This window comes from Aotus nancymaae, unplaced genomic scaffold (genome assembly GCF_030222135.1).
Source record: "Aotus nancymaae isolate 86718 unplaced genomic scaffold, 86718_ANA_hifiasm-v0.15.2.pri h1tg000008l, whole genome shotgun sequence".
Classification (NCBI taxonomy): Eukaryota; Metazoa; Chordata; class Mammalia; order Primates; family Aotidae; genus Aotus; species Aotus nancymaae.
This window is the reverse complement of record NW_026988419.1, coordinates 30,646,612-30,672,678: the sequence shown is the minus strand read 5'-3', so window position 1 is coordinate 30,672,678 and position 26,067 is coordinate 30,646,612. Positions and strand designations below refer to the sequence as shown.

Genomic DNA, 26,067 nt, shown 5'->3' with positions numbered 1-26,067 from the left:
CAGGAGATGGAGACCATCCTGGCCAACATGGTGAAACCCCATCTTAAAAATAAATACATAAAAATAAATTTAAAAAAAAACAACTGCACTACGATGGCAGGACAGCATTAACTAGTACTGGTCAGCAGGTTCTGAGGACTGTATTATCATGTTCCTAGCTTTTCTCAACTCTGGTAAAGCAGCACCACTCATCTGCCCATCCAAGTGACTCTTAGGAACAAGTAAGTATATGCAAAGCAGGCATCTCTGGTGTTCTGGTGGAGGAAAGGGGACCACTGAAATGTAGTTTCTTGGCTTTTGAGAAAAAGGGGGAACAATATGTTATAAGAGGACTGAATTTTCTAGGCTTGTATTGACCTCTCATATTCTTTCTGTTCAGGGAGTAAGATCTAACCACTTGAGTTAACTAAGGAAAGGACTTTGGCAGGGATTGATCAGAGACAATCCTTGTCCAAGAGAGTTGGTCACTTACATTAAATCTATCCCAAGGGAGAATGCCTGAACTATGAATGTATTCTGCTGTGGAACCAGTATTGGGATTAGGTAAGGACCAGTTCTGGATGCCATTTTCTTTTCTGTCTACTGCATCGGATATATAGGTTTCTTTACCTTTACTTTAACCACCTAGTTTATACAGACTACATTTGGTCAGTCCAGGTTGGTGAGTTAAGAAAGACACTTTAAATAACTGCCCTTAAGGATCATTCAAAGACCATCCAAAACAGGACTAACAATTCACCTTTGTCCTCTCAAAGTTAGATTTCCAGAGACTACAAATACAATAAAATTTATACCAATTAGCATAAAATGAGAAAAACAAGGAATTCTGTGCATGAATTTTCTAGCCACCTTTATTCATTTTTTTGACATTAAAATATACTGTAAGAAATGATAACTGGAGCTCTGACTCTTCGTCTATATAAAAATGAGGACCATATCCCAGGGGTGGAGGGAGGTTAGAATCCTAAGGAATGTGGAACAAAAACTACACCAGCCCTGGACTGCCTCTGGTTTTCTACATATGAGAACTAAACTCCTAACTGGTTCAATACATTGTCTAGCTCTCAACAGTAGCCAAGTATAGATACTGTTTCCCAGACTTCTGCAATAGGAACATCATTTGAGATGTAATACCGTCTAATAATGAGACCAAATGTATTTCCCAAATATTACTAAAAGGTTGTGAATGTTTTACTTAAGGAATATCAATCCATTAATGATGGAAGTAACATTTTAAAAATACATTTACTTTAAATATTTTTATATAACACATGCATAAAGACAAATGCTAATATCATAAAATTTGTAGGATATTTATCTGATACTGATGAAAGGTTTTGTCTAAAGAATTAATTCTTATCTACACATGAGGATAGGTTAGGAGGTTACAATGAAAACTGTACGCAATTTCTAAAGGATCTCACATATATTTAATTTAAAGTGCCTCCCTTAAAATATCTTGATAAATTCCTTAAAAATCAGCAATCTAAATTTTTTCTTTTTGAGATGGAAGTCTCACTCTGCTGCCCAGGCTGAAGTGCAGTGGTGCCATCTCAGCTGACTGCAACCTCTGCTTCCCAGGTTCAAGCGATTCTCCTGTCTCAGCCTCCCATGTAGCTGGGACCACAGGTGTGTGTCACCACACCCGGCTAATTTTTTTTTTTTTAGTAGAGACCAAGTTTCACCATGTTGGCCAGGATGGTCTCGAACCCTGACCTCAGGTGATCCACCTGCCTTGGCCACCGAACATGCTAGGATTACAGGTATGAGTCACCACACCCGGCAGAATCACATTGTTTTGTTGTTGTTGAGACGGAGTCTCACTCTTATCGCCCAGGTAGGAGTGCAGTGGTGCGATCTCGGCTCACTGCAATCTCTGCCTCCCGGGTTCAAACAATTCTCCTGTGTCAACCTCCCAAGTAGCTGGAATTACAGGCGCCCCAGGACCATGCCCAGCTAATTTTTGTATTTTTAGTAGAGGCTGGGTTTCACCATGTTGGCCAGGGTGGTTTCAAACTCCTGACCTCAGGTGATCTGCCCACCTTGTCCTCCCAATGTGCTGGGATTACATGTGTGAGCCAATGTGCCTGGCCTACATCTGGACAAGTAATTACTCGATTTCCAATATATCCTTTTATAGCATTTCAAAAACAAATTTTAATTTGGCCAGGCGCAGTAGCTCACGCCTGTAATACCGGCATTTTGGGAGGATGAGGTAGGTGAATCACCTGAGGTCAGGAGTCCGAGACCAGCCTGGCCAACATGTCAAAACCCCCTCTCTATTAAAATACTACTCAGGACTGTAATCCCAGCACTTTGGGAGGCCGAGGCGGGTGGATCACGAGGTCAAGAGATCGAGACCATCCTGGTCAACATGGTGAAACCCCGTCTCTACTAATACAAAAAATTAGCTGGGCACGGTGGCGCGTGCCTGTAATCCCAGCTACTCAGGAGGCTGAGGCAGGAGAATTGCCTGAACCCAGGAGGCGGAGATTGCGGTGAGCCGAGATCGCGCCATTGCGCTCCAGCCTGGGTATCAAGAGCGAAACTCCGTCTCAAAAAAAAAAAAAAAAAAAAAAAAAAAAAAAAAAAAAAAAAAAAAAAAAAAAAAAAAAAAAAAAAAATACTACTCAGGAGGCTGAAATGGGAGAATTGATTGAACCTAGGAAGCGGAGGCTGCAGTGAGCCAAGATTACGCCACTGCACTCCAGCCTGGGTGACAGAGCTAGACTCCATCTCAAAAAAAAAAAAAACAGATTTTAATTCAAACCAATACCTTTAAAGAGAAATATAACACTCAGTTTAATTTCAAGTTCGTACAGAGAATGCATGCCACAGTTTATATTTTATAAACACAACCTATTGTATTATAAATACAAAATAAGAAGATAGTAATGTTAGCTATTATGAAGGGTGAAAACATTATATGAACTACAAAAGGCTATGCATCTGCATCAATGCAATTTCAAGATTCTCTACTAATTTCATTTATGGAAATAATCTCTGTCATCAAATTATTGTTCACTTTCATGCCCCCACATGGGAAGTGGTAGGTGAATATCTGTAGGAATACAATTTATTGTCTGCTCCTCCACTCAGAAGTAGCTGTGTAAAAGGAGAGAAAAAGACATGAAAACATAAGAAAATATAATTACTTCATATCATAGCTAAACCTAATTAAATACTACTGATTTTCATTGCTAAAGGAATTATGGGTGAGCAGTTAACTTGCATTGAGAGTTAGTTAAGGGACCAACATTGTTTCACTACTATACTACAATATAGAATATTAAAACATTACTAGCAATCATTTACATTTGGTTGAGACACAATATGCTGCTGCACTTTCTACAAAGCATCTGCCAAGATACGTAATAAGTTTGAAAGGGATACAGTTTTACCAATTAAAGAAAATTAATAAAAGACAGGACATTAACTGTATATTACAAATTATTCAAGTAGCTGTAGGACTTATATTTGGAAAGAATTCTTAGGCAGTAAGAGCTTATGTATACATATAAAAATAAATAAATTGTAATTTTTTAAACACATTTTATAATGCAGACTTACATAAGATTTTTCCAACTGGTAAATACTTTGATCCAATTAGTCTTAAGTAGTCAGTTTATGGATATAAAATGTTTCATGAAGATACTCATGGGGGCTGGGCACAGTAGCTCATGCCTGTAATTCTAACACTCCAGGAGGTCGAGGTGGGAGGACTACTTGAGGCCAGGAGTTCAAGACTAGCCTGGACAACATAGTGATACCACGTCTCTACAAACAATTTAAAAATTTGCCAGATGTGGTAGCACCCACCTGTAGTCCCAGCTACTCAGAAGGCTGGGGCAAGAGGATCACCTAAGCCCGGGAGTTAAAGCCTCAATCTCTAAAAATAAATAAATAAGAAGATAAAAATGGGGGTAGGAGGATTGCTTGAGCCCAGGAGTTCAAGGCTGCAGTGAGTCATTATTGCACCACTGGCATTCTAGCCTGGGCAACAGACGACCTTGTTTCTTAAAACAACAATGACAAAGAAAAAAACAAAAAAAACAACAACAAAACCCACTATACTAAGAAGGAAAAAAAATGTTTCAATTTCAAATTTACTATTCCTAAGTATTATTATTATTTTGAGATAGGGTATCACTCTGTCACCCAGGCTATAGTGCAGAGGTGCGATCACAGCTCACTGCAGTCTCGACCTCCCAGGCACAAGTGATCCTCCTGCTTCAGGCTCAAGTAGCTGGACTATAGGTCACACCACCATGCATAGATAATTTTTAAATTTTTTTGTAGAGACAGCATCTCACCATGTTGCCTAGGTTGGTTTCAAACTCCTGGACTCAAAGAATCCTCCTACCTTGCCTCCCAAAGTGCTGGGATTATAGGCATAAGCCCCCATGCCTGGCCTATTAAAGGACAAATTTGTTTCTTCTTTGAATGAGATGTGAGATTTTAAAAATAATATTAAGGGAAACAATACAGAATTATAAATATTAAATATATTGAAACTAATAATTTTATAAACACAAACACCAGATTTATTCTAATACATTTTCTTTTTCATCAAATAACTAATAAATTCTTACCCCTGTGTCTGTCCAGTCTACACTCAGAACTTTGTCTTCATGAGCAGCCAGATCATAGAGAGGAGCCTTACAACTAAAAGATGAAAATATTAACATATTATATGCATTCATAGTGTTAAAACAGATATTTAAATAATCGCTTAAATCTATCTGAAAACTTTAGAGGGTTTACCATCCTTGCCCCAATAACCACTTAATCTTAAATTCTGCTTATTTGATCCTCTTTTTCCTATATCATTGGTAGACCACAGGTATTTATTATAACAAATATATTCAGGAAAAAAATGTTATTTCATTATAAGAATTTACTTATAATTAGGCCCATTTTCACACTTCCTTAACTACATTTTTTTAACCCCCAAATTATGGCTTTATAAACTATTTGTCTAGCTATCAATAATCAAAAAAACAACATATTAACATGAATTTCTTTTTCTTTTTGAGACAAAGTCTCGTTCTGTCAACCAGGCTGGAGTGCAATGGCACAATCTTGGCTCACTGCAACCTCCACCTCCCGGGTTCAACCTTCCCATGTAGTTGGGATTACAGGCGTGCGCCACCATGCCGGGCTAATTTTTGTATTTTTAGTAGAGACAGGGTTTCACCGTGTTGGCCAGGCTATTCTTGAACTCCTGGGCTCAAGTGATCTGCCTGCTTCAGCCTCCCAAAGTGCTGGGATTACAGGTGTGAGCCACCGTGCCTGGTGGAAAATTTCTTTGATCCTGGCTTTTCTTTTCCATATCAGTATTTGTCACATGAGGTTGTATAACCATGAGGCTTTTTTTGCTCTTCTGGTTTTAGATAATTTCAGTATTCATTTCTTTCTGTATAACAGGTGATTGATATGTTTCTTTTGTAGATCATAAATAGAATTTACCTTCTTGTATCCCACAGCTTAACAATGTTATCTAAAGATCCTGAAATCAGCTGCTGTTCATGGGTAGGAGACCATTTTACTGATGTCACCCAACCGGTATGTGAAGTTAGGGACAGTGACACCAAAGAACCATCTAAACAAAGCAAAAAAGACAAGTGCTGAATTTTAGAAAAGAGAAGAAAGTAGAACAAACCCAAAAAATATTTGCAGAATTTCTTTTTTTAACGGAGATGGAGTCTTGCTGTGTCGCCAGGCTGGAGTGCAGTGGTACAATCTTGGCTCAATGCAACTTCCACCTCCCGGGTTCAAGCAATTCTCCTGCCTCAGCCTCCCAAGTAGCTGGGATTACAGGCACACACCGCTACACCTAGCTAATTTTTGATATTTTTAGTAGAGACAGGGTTTCACCATGTTGGCCAGGATGGGCTCCATGTCCTGACCTCGTGATCCACGCACGTCGGTCTCCCAAAGTGCATGCCCAGGTTGAAGTGGTGGAATGCAGTGGTGTGATCTCGGCTCACTGCAACCTCCACCTCCCAGGTTCAAGCGATTCTCCTGCCTCAGCCTCTCAAGTAGCTGGGATTACAGGTGCCTGCCATCACATCTGGCTAATTTTTTTGTACTTTTAGTAGAGACAGGGTTTTGCCATATTGGCCAGGCTCATCTTGATCTCCAGACCTTGTGATCTGCCCACCTGGCCTCCCAAAGTGCTAGGATTAAAGGTGCAAGCCACCACGCCCGGCTGGAAATTATACATCTCCAGTGAGATGAGAAATTGATGTTATGCACACATATTTTTCCCCAGTGGTTTACATGACCCACCTTTAGTTCGGGGATCCCACAGTCTGATATGCCTATCTGTGCTTCCAGATGCTAAACGTTTACAAACTGGAGAATAGGAAATACAATTAAACACTTTATTTCCTGTCTGAAAAAGAAAAGGAAAGAACATTAATCATGGTAGACCAAAAACCATCTCTAGAAGTTTATGTCTTAAAAGATAATTGAATTTTTCTTACCAAAGTTGACTTAAGACTGCCAGACTCAACATCCCACACTCTAATTGTATGGTCCCAAGATGCACTGCAGATTTCTTCAGCATCTGACCACAGAACTGAGGAAACTGCTTCCTTGTGGCCAGAGAGGGTCACTATGGGAGTCTAGAAAGGAAGAACCCCAAAAGGGTAAAATGTTTTCATTACAGAGTAATTGAAACAATAGTAGTACTTATTACTTACAAAGCCCATATGCCAGAGCTGAACTGCCCATCTTTCATATCCTGACTTATTTCTTCTTTCTTTACAATGGAATAGATATTTGTCTTTATTTTATAAAACAATGAGGCTGATAAAGATAACTTACCCAAGGTCATAGAGCTTATAAGTGGCAGACTTGAGTTTGAACACAAGTATTACTCGTCTGTAGTCATTCCACTGTATTCTGCTGCTCCTCATCTTTTCTACTTTTCATTTTGATCAGTATTAACACACAAACTTAACTCTCCCATCTAAGAAATGTTGTATTAAAAGTTAGTGCTGGATGGTTTCCGAATGGCCTTGGACTGATGGATATAGTTTCTCCCCTCTTTTCTTCTTGCCTGTAGTTCTCAAAATAACTATATAATATTCCGGGAATATAATATCCTGAGAAAGGGAGTAACTCGCCAGCATAGCCCGGGGGCTCTGTTCCAGCTCCTAGAAACAGGATATCCTTCAAACTTTGCCCAGAGAGTCGAGTGATCCCAGGATATAAAAACCAGGGCAGGCTTTTTGGGATCCCTCAGCTGTGCTGCAAGTAAGGCACACACAATAAACATTCCATTTTCTCCGGGCAGCTTTCTTGAGCCCTGAAGGATTGGCTCACAATGGATCCTAGGCTTCTGTCGTCCCTTGCTGCCTATCTGTAAGTAATAAACCTGTTTCATGTAATGTGTTGTGTGTGTGCTCTTCCTCACCAGATTCAGGCAACTGGTAAAACTGCAGCCCAGGACGCAGTTGATGAAAGTATTCACGCTTCTATTCCTGGTGGCTGGCCTAAGATGACCTTTACTATCCTCTGCCCAGTGAGAACCCTCCCTTGGGACTGGTTATCAATGAAACTGCTTCACAGTTAACACAAAAAGCTTTGTGATCAGATAGCTATAGATTTCAGCACCTTCACTCAAAATATGCTGCCAATTTCTACATAACTCCTCCAGGTAAATTAATCTCAGTAAGTTATTCTTACCACATCATTCCTCTGCATCTTTAAGTCCTATTATTTAATCTTTAAACAATATACACAGTACATTTATTAATACTCCACAATCTGTAACGTCTTTTTAAACTAAAAGCCCCAAACTAGGTAACCAGGTATAGTACCTATCTGAAATATAAGGAGTATCTAAAAGAGAGTGGAAAGAGCCAGGCACAAAAGGCTCATACCTGTAGTCTTAATGCTTTGGCAGGCTGAAGTGGGAGGATCACTGGAACCCAGGAGTTTGAGAACAGCCTGGGCAACATAGTGAGACTCCGTCTCTACTAAAAATAAAAATTAGCTGGGCTTGATGATACATGACTATAGTCATAGCTACTTGGGAGGCTGAGGTGGAAGGATCGCTTGAGCCCAGGAGTTTGAGGCTATAGTGAGCAATGACCATGCCACTGCACTCCAGCCTGGATGACAGAGAGATCTTGTCTCTAAAAACAAAAGAGAGGAGGCCAGGCACGGTGACTCACACCTGTAATCCCATCACTTTGGGAGGCTGAGATGGGTGGATCACTTGAGCTTAGGAGTTTAAGACCAGCCTGGGAAACATGCCAAAACCCTGTCTTTGAAAAAAAAAATACAGAAATGAGCTGGCATGGTGGCACACGCCTGTAGTCCCAGCTACTTGGGAGGCTGAGGTGGGAGGACTGCTTGAGCCTGGGAGGCAGAGGTTGCAGTGAGATGAGATTGTGTCACTGCATTCCACCCTGGGCAACAGAGTGAGAGTCGGTCTCTTAGAAAAACAAAGACAGAGGAAAAGAATTCTGGAATAGGAGACAGTCAATCTACTTTTATAACTTTGTTACATTTAACTTCCTTAAATATTACCTCATCTGTAATATTAAGGCATTATAACAAGATCAGAAAGCAAATTTTTTCAGCAAATTTTTCACCAACATTTAAAGATTTCAACTTTTGCAAAACACATATAGTTTATGTTGTATATTTTTCGTTGCATGGATAATACCACAGTCATTTTTTTTTTTTTTTAATTTTGTTTTCTTTGTGTGTGTGAGAGACGGAGTTTCGCTCTTATTGCCCAGCCTGGGGTGAAATGGTACAATCTTGGCTCACTGAAACCTCTGCCTCCCAGCTTCAAGAGATTTTCTTACTTCAGTCTACCAAGTAGCTGGGACCACAGGCATGTGCCACCATACCTGGTTAATTTTTATTTTTGTATTTTTAGTAGAGAAGCTGTTTCATCATGTTGGCCAGGCTGGTCTTAAACTCCTGACCTCAGGTGATCTGCCCGCCTTGGCCTCCCAAAGTGCTGGGATTACAGGTGTGAACCACTGCACTCAGCCCACAATTATTTTTATAAGGGGTTGTTTTTACAACCCTTTATAATTGTAAAAACCATACTTAACTCTCTGTAGTACAAAAATAAGTAACAGCCAAATTGGCTGTTGGGATCCAACTCCTGGATCAAATGATCCCTGAGGTGTCTGTTCCAGCTTTAAAATTTTCCTGAAAGAAGTAAAGGAACGTGATAGAGTGAGGAACAGAACAATCTCTGATGTGATCTAAAACAGAATGAAAAGGTGACACAGAAGTAATCAGGAGGCTCTAGAATATAAAATGACATGGAAAAAACAATAGGTAAGCTTATCATAGGAATAAGATATACCATACCTTGACATTTGCCCAGGAGAAATGAAAACAGGATCATGCAAAAACCTAAATACAAATGCTGACAGTTTTACTTATAACTGTCAAACTGGAAACGAGCCCTCAATATTTCTATTATTTCTCTTTTTTTTTTTTTTTTGAGACGGAGTTTCGCTCTTGTTACCCAGGCTGGAGTGCAATGGCGCGATCTCGGCTCACCGCAACCTCCGCCTCCTGGGTTCAAGCAATTCTCCTGCCTCAGCCTCCTGAGTAGCTGGGATTACAGGCGTGCGCCACCATGCCCAGCTAATTTTTTGTATTTTTAGTAGAGACGGGATTTCACCGTGTTAGCTAGGATGGTCTTGATGTCCTGACCTCGTGATCCACCCGCCTCGGCCTCCCAAAGTGCTGGGATTACAGGCGTGAGCCACCGCGCCCGGCCTCTATTATTTCTAACTGCAGCAACATTTTCATTGTAATTGGCTCTTCAAGGGTTTCTGGCATGACTTTAATTAATAATTTATGAATGCATAAATTTAAACCCTATAAAAAGCTGAATGATTTCTCAGGAAAAACCAGTGAAAGGGGGAAAAAAGCTAAATGAGAAACTCAATATACTATTATTTCTTTCAAATAAATGAACTATGGGAGCAAGCTTACCAAAGTACTACCTAGAAATAAAAGGTATCAGCAAAGCAGAGTGGGAGAAAATATATATATCCAGCAAATAACTTGAATCCAGAATACAGAAAGAACTCTTACAAATCATTAAGTTAAAAAAAAAATCAGTAAGTAAAAGAGAGACAACACTCTTAAAAAATGGGCTATGAGGTGGGAGGACTGCTTGAGGCTAGGAGTTTGAGACCTCTTGGGCAACAAAGCAAGATACCATCTCTATAAAAAAGTGATTAATAATAACTTTAAAATTAGCTAAAAATATGAACACTTCAAAATTGAGTATCAAAGATCCAGGGCTTAATAAAAGTCGATCATGACTTTAATAACTGACCATATAAAGTGCTGATAAAGAAGTGGAGTAACAGCCAGGCATGGTGGCTCATGCTTGTAATCCCAGCACTTTGGGAGGCCGAGGTGACAGGACTGCTTGAGGCCAGGAGTTCAAGACCAGCCTCACCAAGATAGCAAGACCCTGTCTCTAAAAAAAAATAATAATAATTAGCCAGGGCATGGTGACATGTGCCTGTAGTCCCAGCTACTTGAGAGGCTGAGGTGTGAGGACTGTGTGGACCCTGGAGGTTGAGGATGCAGTGACCCATGATTATGCCACTGCACCACTCCTCTCAAAAGGAAAAAAAAAAAAGTTCCATCAAAAGAATAACAAATAGGCTGAATGTGGTGGCTCATGTCTGTAATCCCAGCACTTTGGGAGGCTGAGGCAAGAAAATCACTTGAGCCTAGGAGTTCAAGACCAACCTGGGCAACACGACAAAACCCAGTATCTACGAAAAAGAAAAATTAGCTGGGCATGGTGGCATGCACCTGTAGTCCTAGTTACTCAGCAGGCTGAGGTGGGAGGATCACCTCAGTGTGGGGAGGTTGAGGCTGCAGAGAGCCGTGATTAGGCTCTCTGTACTCTAGCCTGGGTGACAGAGTGAGTCTCTGTCTCAAAAAAGGAATAATGGATAAATTGTGGCATACTGATACTGCAATGAAATGTTATATATTAATGAAAAGACCTATCTTACAGATGTTATATAAAATTTTAAAAATAGGTAAAATTAATCTAAGATGGCATAAGTCAAAAGTGACTACCTTTAGGGAGCTAGTGGTTGAGAGGCAGGCTAGAGGGAGTCATCTAGGGTACTAGTAAATCTCTATATTTTTATTTGGGTAGTAATTACTTGAGTATACCGTGTTTTTTTTTTTTTTTTTGACTGAGTCTCGCTCTGTCACCAGACTGGAGTGCAGTGGCATGATCTTGGTTCACTACAACCTCCGCCTCCCGGGTTCAAGCGATTCTCCTGCCTCAGCCTCCCAAGTAGCTGGGATTACAGGCACGCGCCACCATGCCCAGCTAATTTTTGTCTTTTTAGTAGAGACGGGGTTTAACCATGTTGGCCAGGATGGTGTCGATCTCTTGACCTTGTGATTCACCCGCCTCGGCCTCCCAAAGTGCTGGGATTACAGGCATGAGCCACTGTACACGGCCTACTTGAGTATACATATTTATAAAAATTAATTGAGCTGTACATTTAAGCTGCATGTCAAACTTTAATTAAAAAGGAGGAAGAAATGGCAGGGCATGGTGGCTCAAGCCTGTAATCCTAGAACTTGGGAAGGTGGAGGTGGGAGGATCACCTGAAGCCAGGAGTTTGAGATTACAGTGAGCTATGATTGTGCCACTGCACTCCAGCCTGGTCAACAGGGTAAGACCTTGTCTCTTTAAAAAAGAAAAAAAGAAAAAAAAAAAAGAAAAGAAAAAAGGAGCTACCTTCTCAGTAAAAAAGTTTTATAACTCAGGAAATCTTTTCCTACTCAGATAGATTCTTTAAAAGTTTGATCAGGGATATGCATGAATATAAACTACCACTGGCACAATATCCAATTGGTAAGGCACTTCTAGCTTTATTTTTTGAGACAAGGTCTGGCTCTCTTGCTCAGGCTGGAGTGCAGTAGCACAATCTTGGCTCACTGCAACCTCTGCCTCCCAGGGTGGGCGTAGCTGGAACCACAGGCATGAGCCACCACATCCAGTTAACTTCTTAAAATTTTTTAGTAGAAACAGGATATCGCCATGTTGCCCAGACTGGTCTCACACTCCTGAGCTCAAGCAATCTGCCCGCCTTGGCCTCCCAAAGTGCTGGGATTATAGGCGTGAGACACCACACTTGGCCTCCATTTCTAGCTTAAATTTAGCCTACCAGAGTAAAGAAGCTGAGTAAGTGCCGTAACTTTCCTCTTGCAATTCATCAGTCTATGTTTAAATGTATTAAGAAGTTATAAATCATTACTTTCAGCTGGAACCAGTATGTGCTATTGTTCATTACATTTTATTTGATGAATAATTTATGATCCCACTTTATTCTTTATTTTCAACAATTTTTATAAGATATTTTATTGGTGACTATAAGAATTAGTGTGCAAATGTGGGCTTTATTTACTGTACATTCATTATAGCTATTAGAAAATGAAGGAAAAATGTTTTTCTAAACCTGACTGAGTACTGCCCTTCACAAAAAGTATATAAATACAGGTCGGATCATATTATAACAAGTATCTTTGGAACAGGATAAATAATAATCTGCATGAAAAGTTACTCATGGAAGCACAGAGAACAGTGGTTGCTGGGAGCTGGAGTGTGAGAAAATGGGGAAAAGTAGGTCTAAGGGTACAAACTTTTGGTTATAAGATGAACAAGTTCAGGGAATCTAATGTATAGCATGAGTGGTGATGGATGTGTTAATTAATTTGATTGTGGTAATCATTACGCAATGTTTACATATATCTAATCATGCAGTACACCTTAAATATATTCAATCTTTATCAAGTAAGTATTTTTAAAAGAAAAATTCTAGATAAACTTTCTGAGTTTGACTTAATGGAATCTGATAGCTAAATGACAGAATCAAATCCCAAATTAACCTCTTAGTTTCTAGTGATTTAGAAGATGTAACTTATGAAAATTACATACTCAGGCCAGGCACAGTGGCTCACGCCTGTAATCCCAGCACTTTGGGAGGCCGAGTTGGGTGGATCATGAAGTCAGGAGTTCAAGACCAGCCTGGACAGCATGATGAAACCCCGTCTCTACTAAAAATACAAAAATTAGCTGGGCATGGTGGCGCACACCTGTAGTCCCAGCTACCCAGGAGGCTGAGGCAAGAGAACTGCTTGAATTCAGGAGGTGGAGGTTACAGTGAGCCAAGATTGCACCACTGCACTCCAGCCTGGGTGACAAAGCAAGACTCCACCTCAAAAAAAAAAAAAATTAAGTAGTACATGAAACGGATAATATTATTCAACAACCAGGTAATCAGATGCTTCACTGTACTGTAAGTTTTAATAATTAAAAGGTTCAGAATGCAGCATGGGATCAAACAATAACTAAATAATCAACGTAGCAACCATAAGCCTGGCTCAATGCTACTACATTCAAAGATGCAAATAAATGTAGCAACAGTACAGTGCTTATAATAAAAATGTACAGGCTTACTGCAAAAAAGGATAATCATGGTTAAAGAAGCAAGGTAAGACAAAGGAAACATAAACAAGAAAGACCATATTAAATTACCATATATTTGTCAACACAGGTCTAAGCCAGGTACAGTCAATTCTCACAAATACTTACTCTTGTTAGTCCCAACTGCTCTGTTTTCTGTTTCTTTCTTGGTCGATTTGTGGACTCCTCCATTTCATCTTCTTCATCTGTAGGGACTGTGTGATAGAGAATTAGATTTGACATTTTAAAAACTTAATCATGAACTGTCTGAAAGAATTCTTTACATTTCCAGATACACAGTTTTTCCATGTTACCACAACTAGTTAGGGAATGAATATTCCTCATCATTTTGGTTAACAGAAAGTTATAGATAAAATTTTACCTAGATTACCAATCTTTAAAAATGAAAAAATAAAAAATAAACTACATTAGAAAACTAAAATCTAACAAGTTGGAAATCTTGCCATCTTTAAGATCATCATTATAGGCTAGGCATGGTGGCTCACCCCTGTAATCCAAGCACTTTGGAGGCCAAGGTGGGTGGATCACCTGAGGTCGGGAGTTCAAGACCAGCCTGACCAACATGGTGAAAACCCGTCTTTAAAAAAAAAAAATCATTATAAATATTTATCATTTTGACATAGCTATGAAAAATTGCTGTTAGTTGTAGGAGAGTTATAACCAGATTACATTTATGTTATGAAGGAGGGAAGGATAAAGTAAACACGTGATAAATGGAGATACATTTCAGCCATGTTTATTCTCTTGATTTCATTTTTCTACCAAAAGTGTTTCTGGTTTTTTTTTTTTAAATCTTTGTTATACATCACTTGGTTAGGCAGCAAACGCAGATTGAAAACTACATAAAATATGTAACATTAAATATGGAATGTATGTGAACATTATGTGTACATATGTATGTGTATATTATATGTTCCATTAATATATGTATTATGTTACATTAAATATGTAACATAAAATATGTAAAACATTAAAATGTTTTGTGGCTTTTATGAATATTAATATTTCTGACTAGATTATAAACCCCTTAAAGTTAATTGCTAATCATAAACAATACTTCACTTAGTTGGCCCTATCAAAAAATTAAAAATTCTACAAAAGAATTTTCTAAACTAAGCCACTTTTTGCCCCCAAATTATTTGCTTTCACCATTTTTGTAAAATCTACTAAAATGGATTATGTATTTCCCGCCATCTTACACATAATTATTCAAAACTGGTTAAGCTTTTCTTGATCCCCCTCAAGTCTTTGTGAAATGCATTTGGGGTATATACTGTGTAAGTACCTAAGCAATTACCTATGAAGTAACACAGGTATTCTGATCTGTTTACCTATGCAATAAATAGTTCTAGCTACTCAGTCTTAAAATGTAAGTATCTACGGGTGTGTGTTTTTTCCTCTTTTCTTCTCTTCCTCTAACAGTCCTTCTTCCTTCTCCCTCAATTTGTTCTTTTTAATCTATGTTTTCAGGGTAAAAAGATGAATATTGGTAAAACTGTATTTAAAAAATTTTTAAGTAAAATTTTTACGTAAACCAGCTTACCTAAGAAATGAACAGGAAAATGACTCAAAAGTCATTCTTAAATGACTTAAAATGACTCAGAAAGTATTTTTATTTACTTCCATGTTTCCTGAATAAGAGAACTTTGAAAATCAAGGTATTTATATATCCTATTGCACCAAACATGTTTTTGATACTTGCAACAATTCAGTGACACTGTACTGTATCCAATAAGCAAGGGGGTGGTGGGATAGGAAAAAAAAATCTTGAAACACAAAGAAATATACTAATTTGTTGCCATACTGGTCTATTTTTATGGCAAAATATGGGTTAAAAAGTCCCCTTTCGGCCGGGCGCGGTGGCTCACGCCTATAATCCCAGCACTTTGGGAGGCCGAGGCAGGTGGATCACGAGGTCAAGAGATCGAGACCACCCTGGTCAACATGGTGAAACCCCGTCTCTACTAAAAATACAAAAATTAGCTGGGCATGGTGGCGCGCGCCTGTAGTCCTAGCTACTCGGGAGGCTGAGGCAGGAGACAGAATTGCTTGAACCCAGGAGGTGGAGGTTGCAGTGAGCTGAGATCGCGCCACTGCACTCCAGCCTGGGCAGCAAGAGTGAAATTCCGTATCAAAAAAAAAAAAGAAAAAAAAATGTCCCATTTCACTAAGCTGATTTTTTTTTTTTTTTTTTGGTGAGACAGGTTCTCACTCTATCACCCCAGCCAAAGTGCAGTGGCATGATACAGCTCACTGTAACCTCAAACTCCTAGGCTCAAATAATTCCCTTACTTAAGTCTCCCAAGTAGCTAGCATTACAGGTGCATACCACCACACCTGGCTAATTTTAATTTTCTACTTTTAGTAGAGACAGGGTCTCAGTATGTGGCTCAGGCTGCTCTTGAACTCGTGGCTTCAAGGGATCCTTCTACCCTGGCTTCCCAAAGTGCTGAGATTATGGGTGTGAGCCACCATACCTGGCCTCTGAACTTAAATTTTTGAAACAAAATAAGTCAAGGTAAAAGAAACATTTAACTTACCTGTAGACCAGATCTTTAGCATCTTATCCCAGGAGCCACTGCAAAACTAAACAGATGTATATGAAGGGAAAAGACATATATAATATGATTCATATTATTTGCCTATATCAGTAGGTCTCTTCCTCATTCAGGACCTTTTCAAAGAACCTGTGTTCCAGAGAGATGAAATTAGTCTTTTTCTAGGACAGGACATAAAATCTGGGAAATTTTGAAGGCCAGGGTTATTGCCATGTATTTTGAAGAAAGCCAATCTGAAGTGAGAGAGAATAAAGTCAACTTGAGGGACAAGAGAGGAAGAGGGTGTGCTGACCACATTCAAGCCTGTATTCCACTGGTTCCTGAGGCCCAAATGCAGCATTACCCTTCTTGTGATGTGGCTGTTCAATCTTTCCTTGGATCTCACAATCCAATACATTTCCTTTTAAGATTAAATAAGTTCAAGATGAGTTTCTACTTCTCTTTAGCCAAAAAGAACGGGTACAGTTAATTCACTGAAGTTTGGACTAAACATATAAATCTTTTTGACTCAATATGAAAAATAAATCTTTACCTTTGAATATATCAAGCATCCTGTTACCCTAACTGTCAAAGAAACACTCTTAAGTCCAGAATACTTCAATGTGGCTTAGGAAACTTTCAAATTGTAAGTGGATTTATAACCCCTCATATTAATAAATCAATATGGTATTGTCCTCAGATTTGTTACCTTTTAACTAACTTTTACCATTTTGTCATGATAAAGAGTAGATCAGTACTACAGTAAAACTCTATTGGCACAAACTTTAGTGTATACTAACACTCAATCAACTAGGCATTTTCAGATGATGATAGCACTTAAGAATAGCTGATATAGGTTGGACATATGTCAATTACTATGACATAAGAAGGTTATATAAATAAATGACTTGTTTATCTCATTTCTTAAAACTTCTGAAGTTTATATAGGGTTCTAAACCAGGGATACTCAAACTGAGGAAGTGAATATCTCCTACTGCATGAGTATTTACTTTTGCTTTGAAATCCTATCTTTTGTCACCAATTGTTGAGACTAAGCCAACACGATGAATATATGTAGAAAAAAATGTTTAGTAACAAGCTCAAATTCTAATTTAACACAGTAGTAATAACATTCCAGTTACTTACTTTAGTTCCTGAGCCATTAACAGCTATAGAATCTACACTTCCAGCATGCCCCCTGCAGCAGTGTAGGGCTTTCACTTTGTTTCTCTCTACATTCCACTCCCATAAGAGGATAGTTTGATCCATAGAGGCACTCAATAATAAGCAGGACAAACTATCTGAAGAAAGGAGAACACAAGAATAAGAAACAAATTAGTATATACCATTCAGAATACATCATGTTCTGAAACTGAAGAACTGAATTTTTGTGTTGCTGTTGAAAAAGGTATTAAAAAAATAACTATATGGCCAGGTTTTAAAAGGCTGATGTGGTAATAAAGAGAAGATTCTGCGAAAATAGAATATGATGGCTGGATGAGGTGGCTCACGCCTGTAATCCCGACACTTTGGGAAGCCAAGTCAGGCGGATCACTTGCAGTCAGGAATTCGAGACCAGCCTGGCCAACATGGCAAAACCTTGTCTCTACTAAAAATACAAAAATCAGCCAGGCGTGGTGGCAGGCACCTGTAATCCCAGCCACTTGGGAGGCTGAGGCAGGGAAATTGCTTGAACCCAAGAGGCAGAGGTTGCAGTGAGTTTAGATTGAGCCACTGCACTATAGCCTCGGCGACAGAGCGAGACTCTGTCTCAAACAAACAAACAAACAAACAAACAAACAAAAGAAAATAGAAGATGAGTGTAATACACTCTATATTAACTTGAAAATGTATATTATCTGATGTAATTTTAATAAAGAATGACTTCTACCAATTTATGGATTTTTTATATAATCCTTTTTTTCTTGAACACTGTATTTTTTGAAAGACCTCATAATAACTGAGGTATAAGATGTTTCCCACCCACTCTCCATTCTTCCCTAGAACCAAAAATGGCTTATTTCCAAATCCCTATCTAGGATTCTTCTAAGTGTAGGCAAAAAGTCCTAACCTTCTTTCACCCAGGCCACATCTTTTACAACATCCATATGTCCCACAATTGTCATTATCGACTTTCCTTCCAAGGACCAGATCCGAGAAGTCTTATCATAAGAACCAGTCAAGATCCTATGAGGAGAAAAAAAATCTTATGAAATACAAAAAGCAGCTTCTTCAAACCCTGAAAATGAACTTTGTTTCTTTGGCAATGACAAAATAACTTTGAGGATTGTACTTTTAAATTATTTTTTAATATGAAGATCGAGATTTCAAAGCACACTAGATAAGCAGTTAAACACTTGATGTTTCTCAACCTCCTAAAAATAATACCTGGCAAATCCTAGATTTCATTTTTACATTGTTTTAAGTCGTACAACTCTCACAGAAGCTGTGCAAATTACTTGTAGACCCTAATACAAGTTGAGCATCCCTAATCTGAAAATTTAAAGTCCAAAATTCTCCAAAATGCAAAACTTTTTGAGAGCCAACATGACACCACAAGTAGAAAATTCCATACCTGACATCATAATGACAGGCTGTAGCCAAAACACAGTCAAAACTTTGATACACGCACAAAATTATTAAAAATATTGTATAAAATTACTTTCGGGCTGGATATATAAGCTGTATATGAAACATAAATGAATTTCATGTTTAGACTTGGATCACATCCCTAAGATATCTCACTATGTATATGTAAACATTCCAAAACCCCCAAAAATATCCTAAATCCAAAACACTTCTGGTCCCAAACATTTCCAGATAAGGGATACCCAACCTGTAGTATCTTTTTTTTTGAGACGGAGTCTTACTCTGTTGCTCAGCTCACTGCAACCTCTGCCTCCTGGGTTTAAGCAATTCTCCTGCCTCAGCCTCCCGAGTAACTGGGACTACAGGTGTGCATCATCATTATCTGGCTAATTTGCTGAATTTTTAGTAGAGACAGGTTTCACTATGTTGGCCAGGCTGGTCTCAAACTTCTGATCTCAAGTGATCCACTCGCCTTGGCCTCCCAAAATGATGGGATTACAGGCGGAAGCCACACACCTGGCTGTCGACCTGTAATACTCTGTACTTAACCAGTGAAAACCATTTAAATTAAAAGTAAACCCAGTAGAAACATAACTTTCTGTAATAACTCCATTATTTGCAAGCTCCTACTATAAACCCTCTTGAGGTGTTTTCCTACAAGTAAGGCCTGTGAGGATTTGCCCTGAGCCATCTGTACCTTCTTTCTTGATTCCAGTCTGCTCTTTGCAGCCCTAAAATAGCATGGCATGCATCTTCACGGTATTAGGCCAGAAGATCTATGACTATAAAGGTCATTTTTCTCCTCTATGAAACAAACTATATCCTTGGTCTTAAAAGCAACATAATCAAACCAAATAAATTAAATGCTCTAAGATACATGACTTATTCAGAAGACAAGCATTGCTGGGTGTAGTGTAATCCCACCTATTCAGGAGGCTGAGGCAGGAGGACTGCTTGAGCCCAGGAGTTTGAGACCAGCCTGGGCAACCATTAAAAAAAAAAAAGATAACTATAATTGTTACTATGACATCTTGAACAGAACAGAAAAGAAAACCTATTAATAAATAACCTGTTTCTTCTTGAAGACACTGAATGCAGAGATCTTTCTGTATGGCATGGCCACTGATACAGAGATCACAAAATTAATTTACAGGTAACAGTAAATCACAGAAAAATACTTATATATGGATTTAAAAAGACTGAAGGAGGTAAATAAAAAAAAAAAGACATGAGTATTAATCTGGCAATACCATTCCTCTGCCCCTTTAACTGAACTGATCCAGTCATCATGGAACATGCATTGCTCTGGCTGGGGTGCAGTATACTTCTCCACATATTCTATTTCCACAACTTCTTCCTAGTCAGGAGAGAAACCAGCAACAAATCAGGCTGTATAGTTTTTAAAACTACATTAGAAGTTAAAGAACCCACAATTTAATATATCTCCTTGATATATTTCGTATTAGTTTCCTTCATAACCCAGTAAATTTGGAGCCATTCAAAAAGTAAAGAACTTTATTTGACCTAACAGTGAGCTAAGAGTGATATTAGAAAATAATAGCTTGGCATGGTGGCTCACACCTGTAGTCCCAGATATTAATATTAGGAAAGCTAGGGCAGGAGGACTGCTTGAGCCTAGGAGTTCAAGACCAGCCTGGGCAACAAAGCAAGACGCCGTCTCCTACCAAAAATTTTATGAAGAAATGTTAATGGCCTTGGAAAATCGTGCTGAAAATGGGGGAAAAAAGAATATAAGAAAACCTTAGGCCAGGCACAGTGGCTCATACCTGTAATCCCAGCACTTTGGGAGGCCAAGGCAGGACGATCACCTGAGGTCAGAAGTTCAAGATGTGCCTGGCCAACATGGTGAAACTCTGTCTCTATTGAAAATACAAAAATTAGCTGGAAGTAGTGGCAGGTGCCTGTAATCTCAGCTACTTGGGAGGCTGAGGCACAAGAATCACTTGAACCCAGCAGGCGGAGATTACAGTGAACCAAAACTGCACCATTGCACTCCAGCCTGGGCAACACATGGAGACTCTGTCTCAGGGAAAAAAAAAAAAAAAAGGCCGGGCGCAGTAGCTCACGCTTGTGATAACAGCACTTTGGGAGGGCAAGGCAGGCAGATCACAAGATCAGGAGTTCAAGACCAGCCTGATCAACATGGTGAAATCTCATCTCTACTAAAAATACAAAAATTAGCCAGGTGTGGTAGCGTGCCCCTGTAATCCCAGCTACTCGGAAGGCTGAGGCAGGAAAATCGCTTGATCCTGGGAGGCAGAGATTTCAGAGAAAAAAAAAAAAAAAAAGAAGAAGGTATGATATAGGAAAATTTTAATTAAGACTAAAAGCATATTGTTTAATGGGTACAGGTCTTCTGTTTAGGATAAAGAAACAATTCCAGAAAATAGTGATGGTTGCACAATATTGCAAATGTACTTAATGCCACTGAATTATATATTTAAAAATGTTTAAAATTGTATTTTATGTATATTTTGCCACAATTTTTAAAATCATAAAAAAGCAATTATAAGTCATATTTTTAATAATAAAAGCAATATTAAGGAAACTCTGAAAATAAGAGGAAGGGAAAAATCACAATAACCCATAATTTTTATATTTGCCCACTTATTTTGTGCACCAGTATTTGTACACACATATTTGCTATTTCCTTTCTTGCTAGCTCTTCCATAAATATGAAGAATGTGTTCATTTATTTCTCAATAAAACACTCACAAAAAGAGAAGGCTTCAAAACTGAATATATAGGAATATACATACATATACACACACTATATATATTCAATACACAAATGTAATATACATACAATACATAAAACACACTATCTACCTATCCATATACATATATATATTCAATATGTTCAAAATAATCTTGGATACTAAAGTAGATTCAGTGTGATTCTAAAAGGAGTTTACCCACAATAGCTGATAATGCTTTAAGTAAAACACAAGGTAAGTATTTGAACTTACTGATGAGATGTTCTCCAGTTCCATGTGTTTGACCAAGGGCATTCGCAGAAACTGGCCCTTAATAAGGAAATCAAACTCCACATGTTTGTGGAACTCTGAGGAAAATACATAATAAAATTATCACTCTCAATATCTGAAGTGATATTGGCAGAGGTATACGAGAACACCCAAAACAAACAGGTACCTATTTTCCCAGTGTGGCCTATGAGTTTCTCCAGAATTTCTTATGGCAAAGCATTCCAGTATACTATGTGATTTTTAAGATCAGAAATACTTTGGTCTGTTAGTATAATGTCTTCGTTATTGTTGTTGGTATAATTACCTTGGTTTAAAAAACTTTCACTCTGACTGAGCGAGGTGGCTCATGCCTGTAATCCCAGCACTTTGGGAGGCTGAGGTGGGTGGATCACCTGAGGTTGGGAGTTCGAAATCAGCCTGGCCAACATGGAAAAACCCTGCCTCTACTAAAAATACAAAAAATTAGCCAGGCGTGGTAGTGCATGCCTGTAACCCCAGCTACTCAGGAGGCTGAGGCAGAAGAATCACTTGAACCCGGGAAGCAGAGGTTGCAGTGAGCCGAGATCATGCCACTGCACTCAGCTTGGGCTAACAAGAGCGAAACTCCATCTCAGTAAAAAAAAAAAAAAAAAAAAAAAAAAAGCTTTTAATCTATGAATATTTCAAACATGCAAAAGTAGAAATAACAATGAATCCCATTGCCATCACCCATTTTAACATCCACCAACTAATGGAGCATCATCTATATTCCTCCCTCTATTCCCTGGCTGGTTTATTTTAAAGCAAATCTCAGAAATTGTATCATTTCATCTGTAAATACGTTAGCTTGTATGTCTAAAATATAAGGACTTAAAAGAATTAGTCACAATAGTTTAAAATTTAACAATCATTCCTTCTAATATCAAATAGTCAATGTTCTTTTACAGTGAGCTTTCAAAAATCAGCGTTCACAGCCCATACATATTTAATTAATGTTTCTTTTAATCTTTAATAGTTCCTCCTCCTTTTTCCCCTTGCCAAGTATTTGTTGATGAGAGTGGGTCATCTGTTTTGTAATATTTAATACATTCTGAGTTTTGCTGACTACATCTCCAAGGTGCCCTTTAACATGTTTCTTTATCACACAAATATCCTATAAGCTAGTCAGACATAAATGCCTCATTAGATTTCAGGTTTTTTTTTTTTTTGACAAGAATAGTCACAGAGAGTATTGTCTATTTCCTATGACATCCCACCAGGATGCAAATAGTATCTGGTTGTGTCTCTTTTTAAGATATTAAGACCCACCTTAGGGCTCAGATTCCATCCACCATAATGCTCCCTTGTTGTAGTCTTTTAACTAATTATTGAGTTTAACAGCTATTGAGAATCACTACCGTACTTATATTCCTTATTTCTTTTGGAGTTGCAATACAGTAACAGTCTATACAAAAGGAATAATGTTCAGTCTATACATTTAGAAAAATATGCAACTATTTGGGTAACATACTGGAATTGCAAAGCTTCTTTACAGGAATAATTCTTTCCTCAACAAAATATTTGCAAACCAAATTCAACAACACATTAAAAAGATAATCATGACCAAGTAGGATTTATTCCAGGGATGCAAGAATAGTTCAACATACAGAAATCAATCAATGTAATACATTGTGATGGTTAACACTGAGTGTCAACTTGATTGAAATGAAGAATGCAAAGAACTGTTCCTGGGTGTGTCTATGAGGGTACTGCCAAGGAGATGAACATCAGAGTCAGTGGACTAGGAGAGGCAGATACACCTTCAATCTGGGTAGGTACCATCTAATCAGCTGCCAGCATGGCTAGGATAAAAGGAGGCAGAGGAACATGGAAGGACTAGACTGGCTGAGTCTTCAGGCTTTTATCTTTCTCCCGTGCTGGATGCTTCCTGCCCTCAAATATTGTACTACAAGTTCTTCAGCTTTTCGATTCTTGGACCAGTGGTTTGCCAGGGGCTCCAGGGTCTTCGGCCACAGACTGAAGGCTACACTGCTCGCTTCCCTACTTTTGAGGTTTTGGGACTCGGACTGGCTTCCTTGCTCCTCAGTTTGCAGACAGCCTATTGTGGTACTTCATCTTGTGATCGTGACCTTAATAAACTCCCTTTCACATATACATCTATTAGTCTTATCCCTCTAGAGAACCCTAATATATACATCATATGAACAGAATGAAGGACAAAAAGCATATGATCATATGATCATTTCAAATGATGCTGAAAAGGCATTTGATAAAATTCAACATCGCTTCATGATAAAAGCCCTCAAAAAACGGGGTATAGAAGGACACACTTCAACATAATAAAAGTCATATACAATAGACCCCCATACTAAATGGGGAAAAAACAGAAAGCCTTTCTTCTAAGATCTAGAACATGACAAGGATGCCCACTTTCACCTCTGTTATTCAACATAGTATTCAAAGTCCTAGCTAGAGGAAGGAAGTAAGGGAGGAAGGGATGGAGAAATGGAGGGAGGGAGAAAAGAAAGGAAAGAAAAAAGGGAAGGAGAGAAGGAGAGAAAGGGCATCCAATTTGGAGAGGGAGAAGTCACATTATCCTTGTTTGCAGATGATCTGATCTTACATTTGGAAAAATCAATGATATGATCTTATATTTGATATAATCTTTAGTATACCAAAAACCTATTAGAACTGATAAATTCAATAAAGTTGCATGATAACAACAATCAGTAGTGTTTCTATATGCCAATAGCAAAAAATCAGAAAAAGAAATCAAGAAAGTATTTCTACTTACAATAGCGACAAATAAAATACCTAGAAATTAACTTAACCAAAGAAGCAAAAGATCTCTATAACAAAAACTATAAAACATTGATGAAAGAAATTGAAGAGGACTGGGCATGGTGGCTCACGCCTGTAATCCCAGCACTTTGGGAGGCCCAGGCCAGTGGGTCACCTGGGGTCAGGAGATCGCAACCAGCCTGCCAACATGGTGAAAACCCATCTCTACTAAAAATACAAAAACTTAGCCAGGCATTGTAGTGGGCACCTGTAATCCCAGCTACTCAGGAGGCTGAGGCAGGAGAATCACCTGAACCTGGGAGGTGGAGGTTGCAGTGAGCCGAGATGGCGCCATTGCACTCCAGCCTAGGAAACAAGAGCAAAACTCCATCTCAAAAAGAAAAAAAAAAAATTGAAGAGGACACAAAAAAATGGAAAGATATTCCAGGATCACGGACTGGAAGAATAAATATTGTTAAAATGTCCATATTACCCAAAGCAACCTACAGATTCAATGCAATCCATTTCAAAATACCAATGACATTCTTCACAGAAAAAAAAAAAAATCCTAAAATTTACATGGAACCACAAAAGACCAGAATAGCCAAAGCTATCCTAAGCAAAAAGAACAAACCTGGAGGAATCACATTACCTGACTTCAAATTATACTACAAACCTACAGTAACCAAAACAGCATGGTACTGGCATATTAAAAACAGTCACAGATATCAATGGAACAGAATAAAGAAGCCAAAACAAAACCACCCATCTATAGTGAACTCACACATACACTGGGGAACAGACAGTCTCTTCAATAATGGTACTGGGAAAACTGGGTATACATATGCAAAAGAATGACACTAGACCCAATCTCTTGGCATATACAAAAATCAAAACAAAAGAGATTAAAGACTTAATAAATCTAAGACCTCAAACTATGAAAGTAATACAAGGAAACACTTGTTTTACTTGGGAGAAACTCCCCAGGATCATGGTCTAGGCAAAAATTTCTTGAGTAATACCCCACAAGCACAAGCAACCAAAGCAAAAACAGACAAATGGGATCCCATCAGGTTAAAAAGCTTCTGCACAGCAAAGGAAACAACAAAGTGAAGAAACGACCCATGGAATGGGAGTAATTATTTGCCAACTACCCATCTGACAAAGGATTAATAATCAGAATATATAAGGAACTCAAAAAGCTCTCTAGAAACAAATTTAATAATCTGATTAAATATTGGGCAAAAGATCTGAATATATATTTCTCAAAAGAAAACATTCAAATGGCAAACAGGCACATGAAAAGGTGCTCACCATCACTATCATCAGAGAAATGCAAATCAAAACTACAATGAGATATCATTTCAACACAGTTAAAATGGCTCATTTTTTTCCTCGAGATGGAATCTTGCTGTGCCACCCAGGCTGGAGTGCAGTGGTTTGATCTCAGCTTACGACAATGTCCACCTCCCAGGGTTCAAGCAATTCTCCTGCTTCAGCCTCCTGAGTAGCTGGGATTACAGGTGCCTGACACCACACCCGGCTAATTTTTTGTATTGTTAGTAGAGACAGGGTTTCACCATGCTGGCCAGGCTGGTCTCAAACTCCTGACCTCGTGATCCACCCACCTCAGCTTCCCAAAGTGCTA

At 38.6% G+C, this 26,067-nt stretch overlaps 1 protein-coding gene across 1 annotated transcript in view; it reads right to left on the bottom strand.

Moving 5' to 3' along the window:
* Positions 1-2,773: 2,773 nt before the first annotated feature.
* WDR12 (WD repeat domain 12) overlaps positions 2,774-26,067 on the bottom strand; it is a 30,574-nt gene continuing 7,280 nt past the window's right edge. Inside the window, exons 3-13 of the mRNA XM_012446237.2 lie at positions 21,642-21,736; positions 19,902-20,008; positions 18,134-18,249; positions 17,209-17,363; positions 16,066-16,111; positions 13,634-13,719; positions 6,489-6,629; positions 6,292-6,397; positions 5,470-5,602; positions 4,593-4,665; positions 2,774-3,105 (exon numbers count right to left, since the gene is read on the bottom strand). Of these exons, the coding sequence (XP_012301660.1) occupies positions 3,028-3,105; positions 4,593-4,665; positions 5,470-5,602; positions 6,292-6,397; positions 6,489-6,629; positions 13,634-13,719; positions 16,066-16,111; positions 17,209-17,363; positions 18,134-18,249; positions 19,902-20,008; positions 21,642-21,736 (1,136 nt within the window). The 3' untranslated portion in view covers positions 2,774-3,027. The remainder of the gene's footprint in view (positions 3,106-4,592; positions 4,666-5,469; positions 5,603-6,291; positions 6,398-6,488; positions 6,630-13,633; positions 13,720-16,065; positions 16,112-17,208; positions 17,364-18,133; positions 18,250-19,901; positions 20,009-21,641; positions 21,737-26,067) is intronic.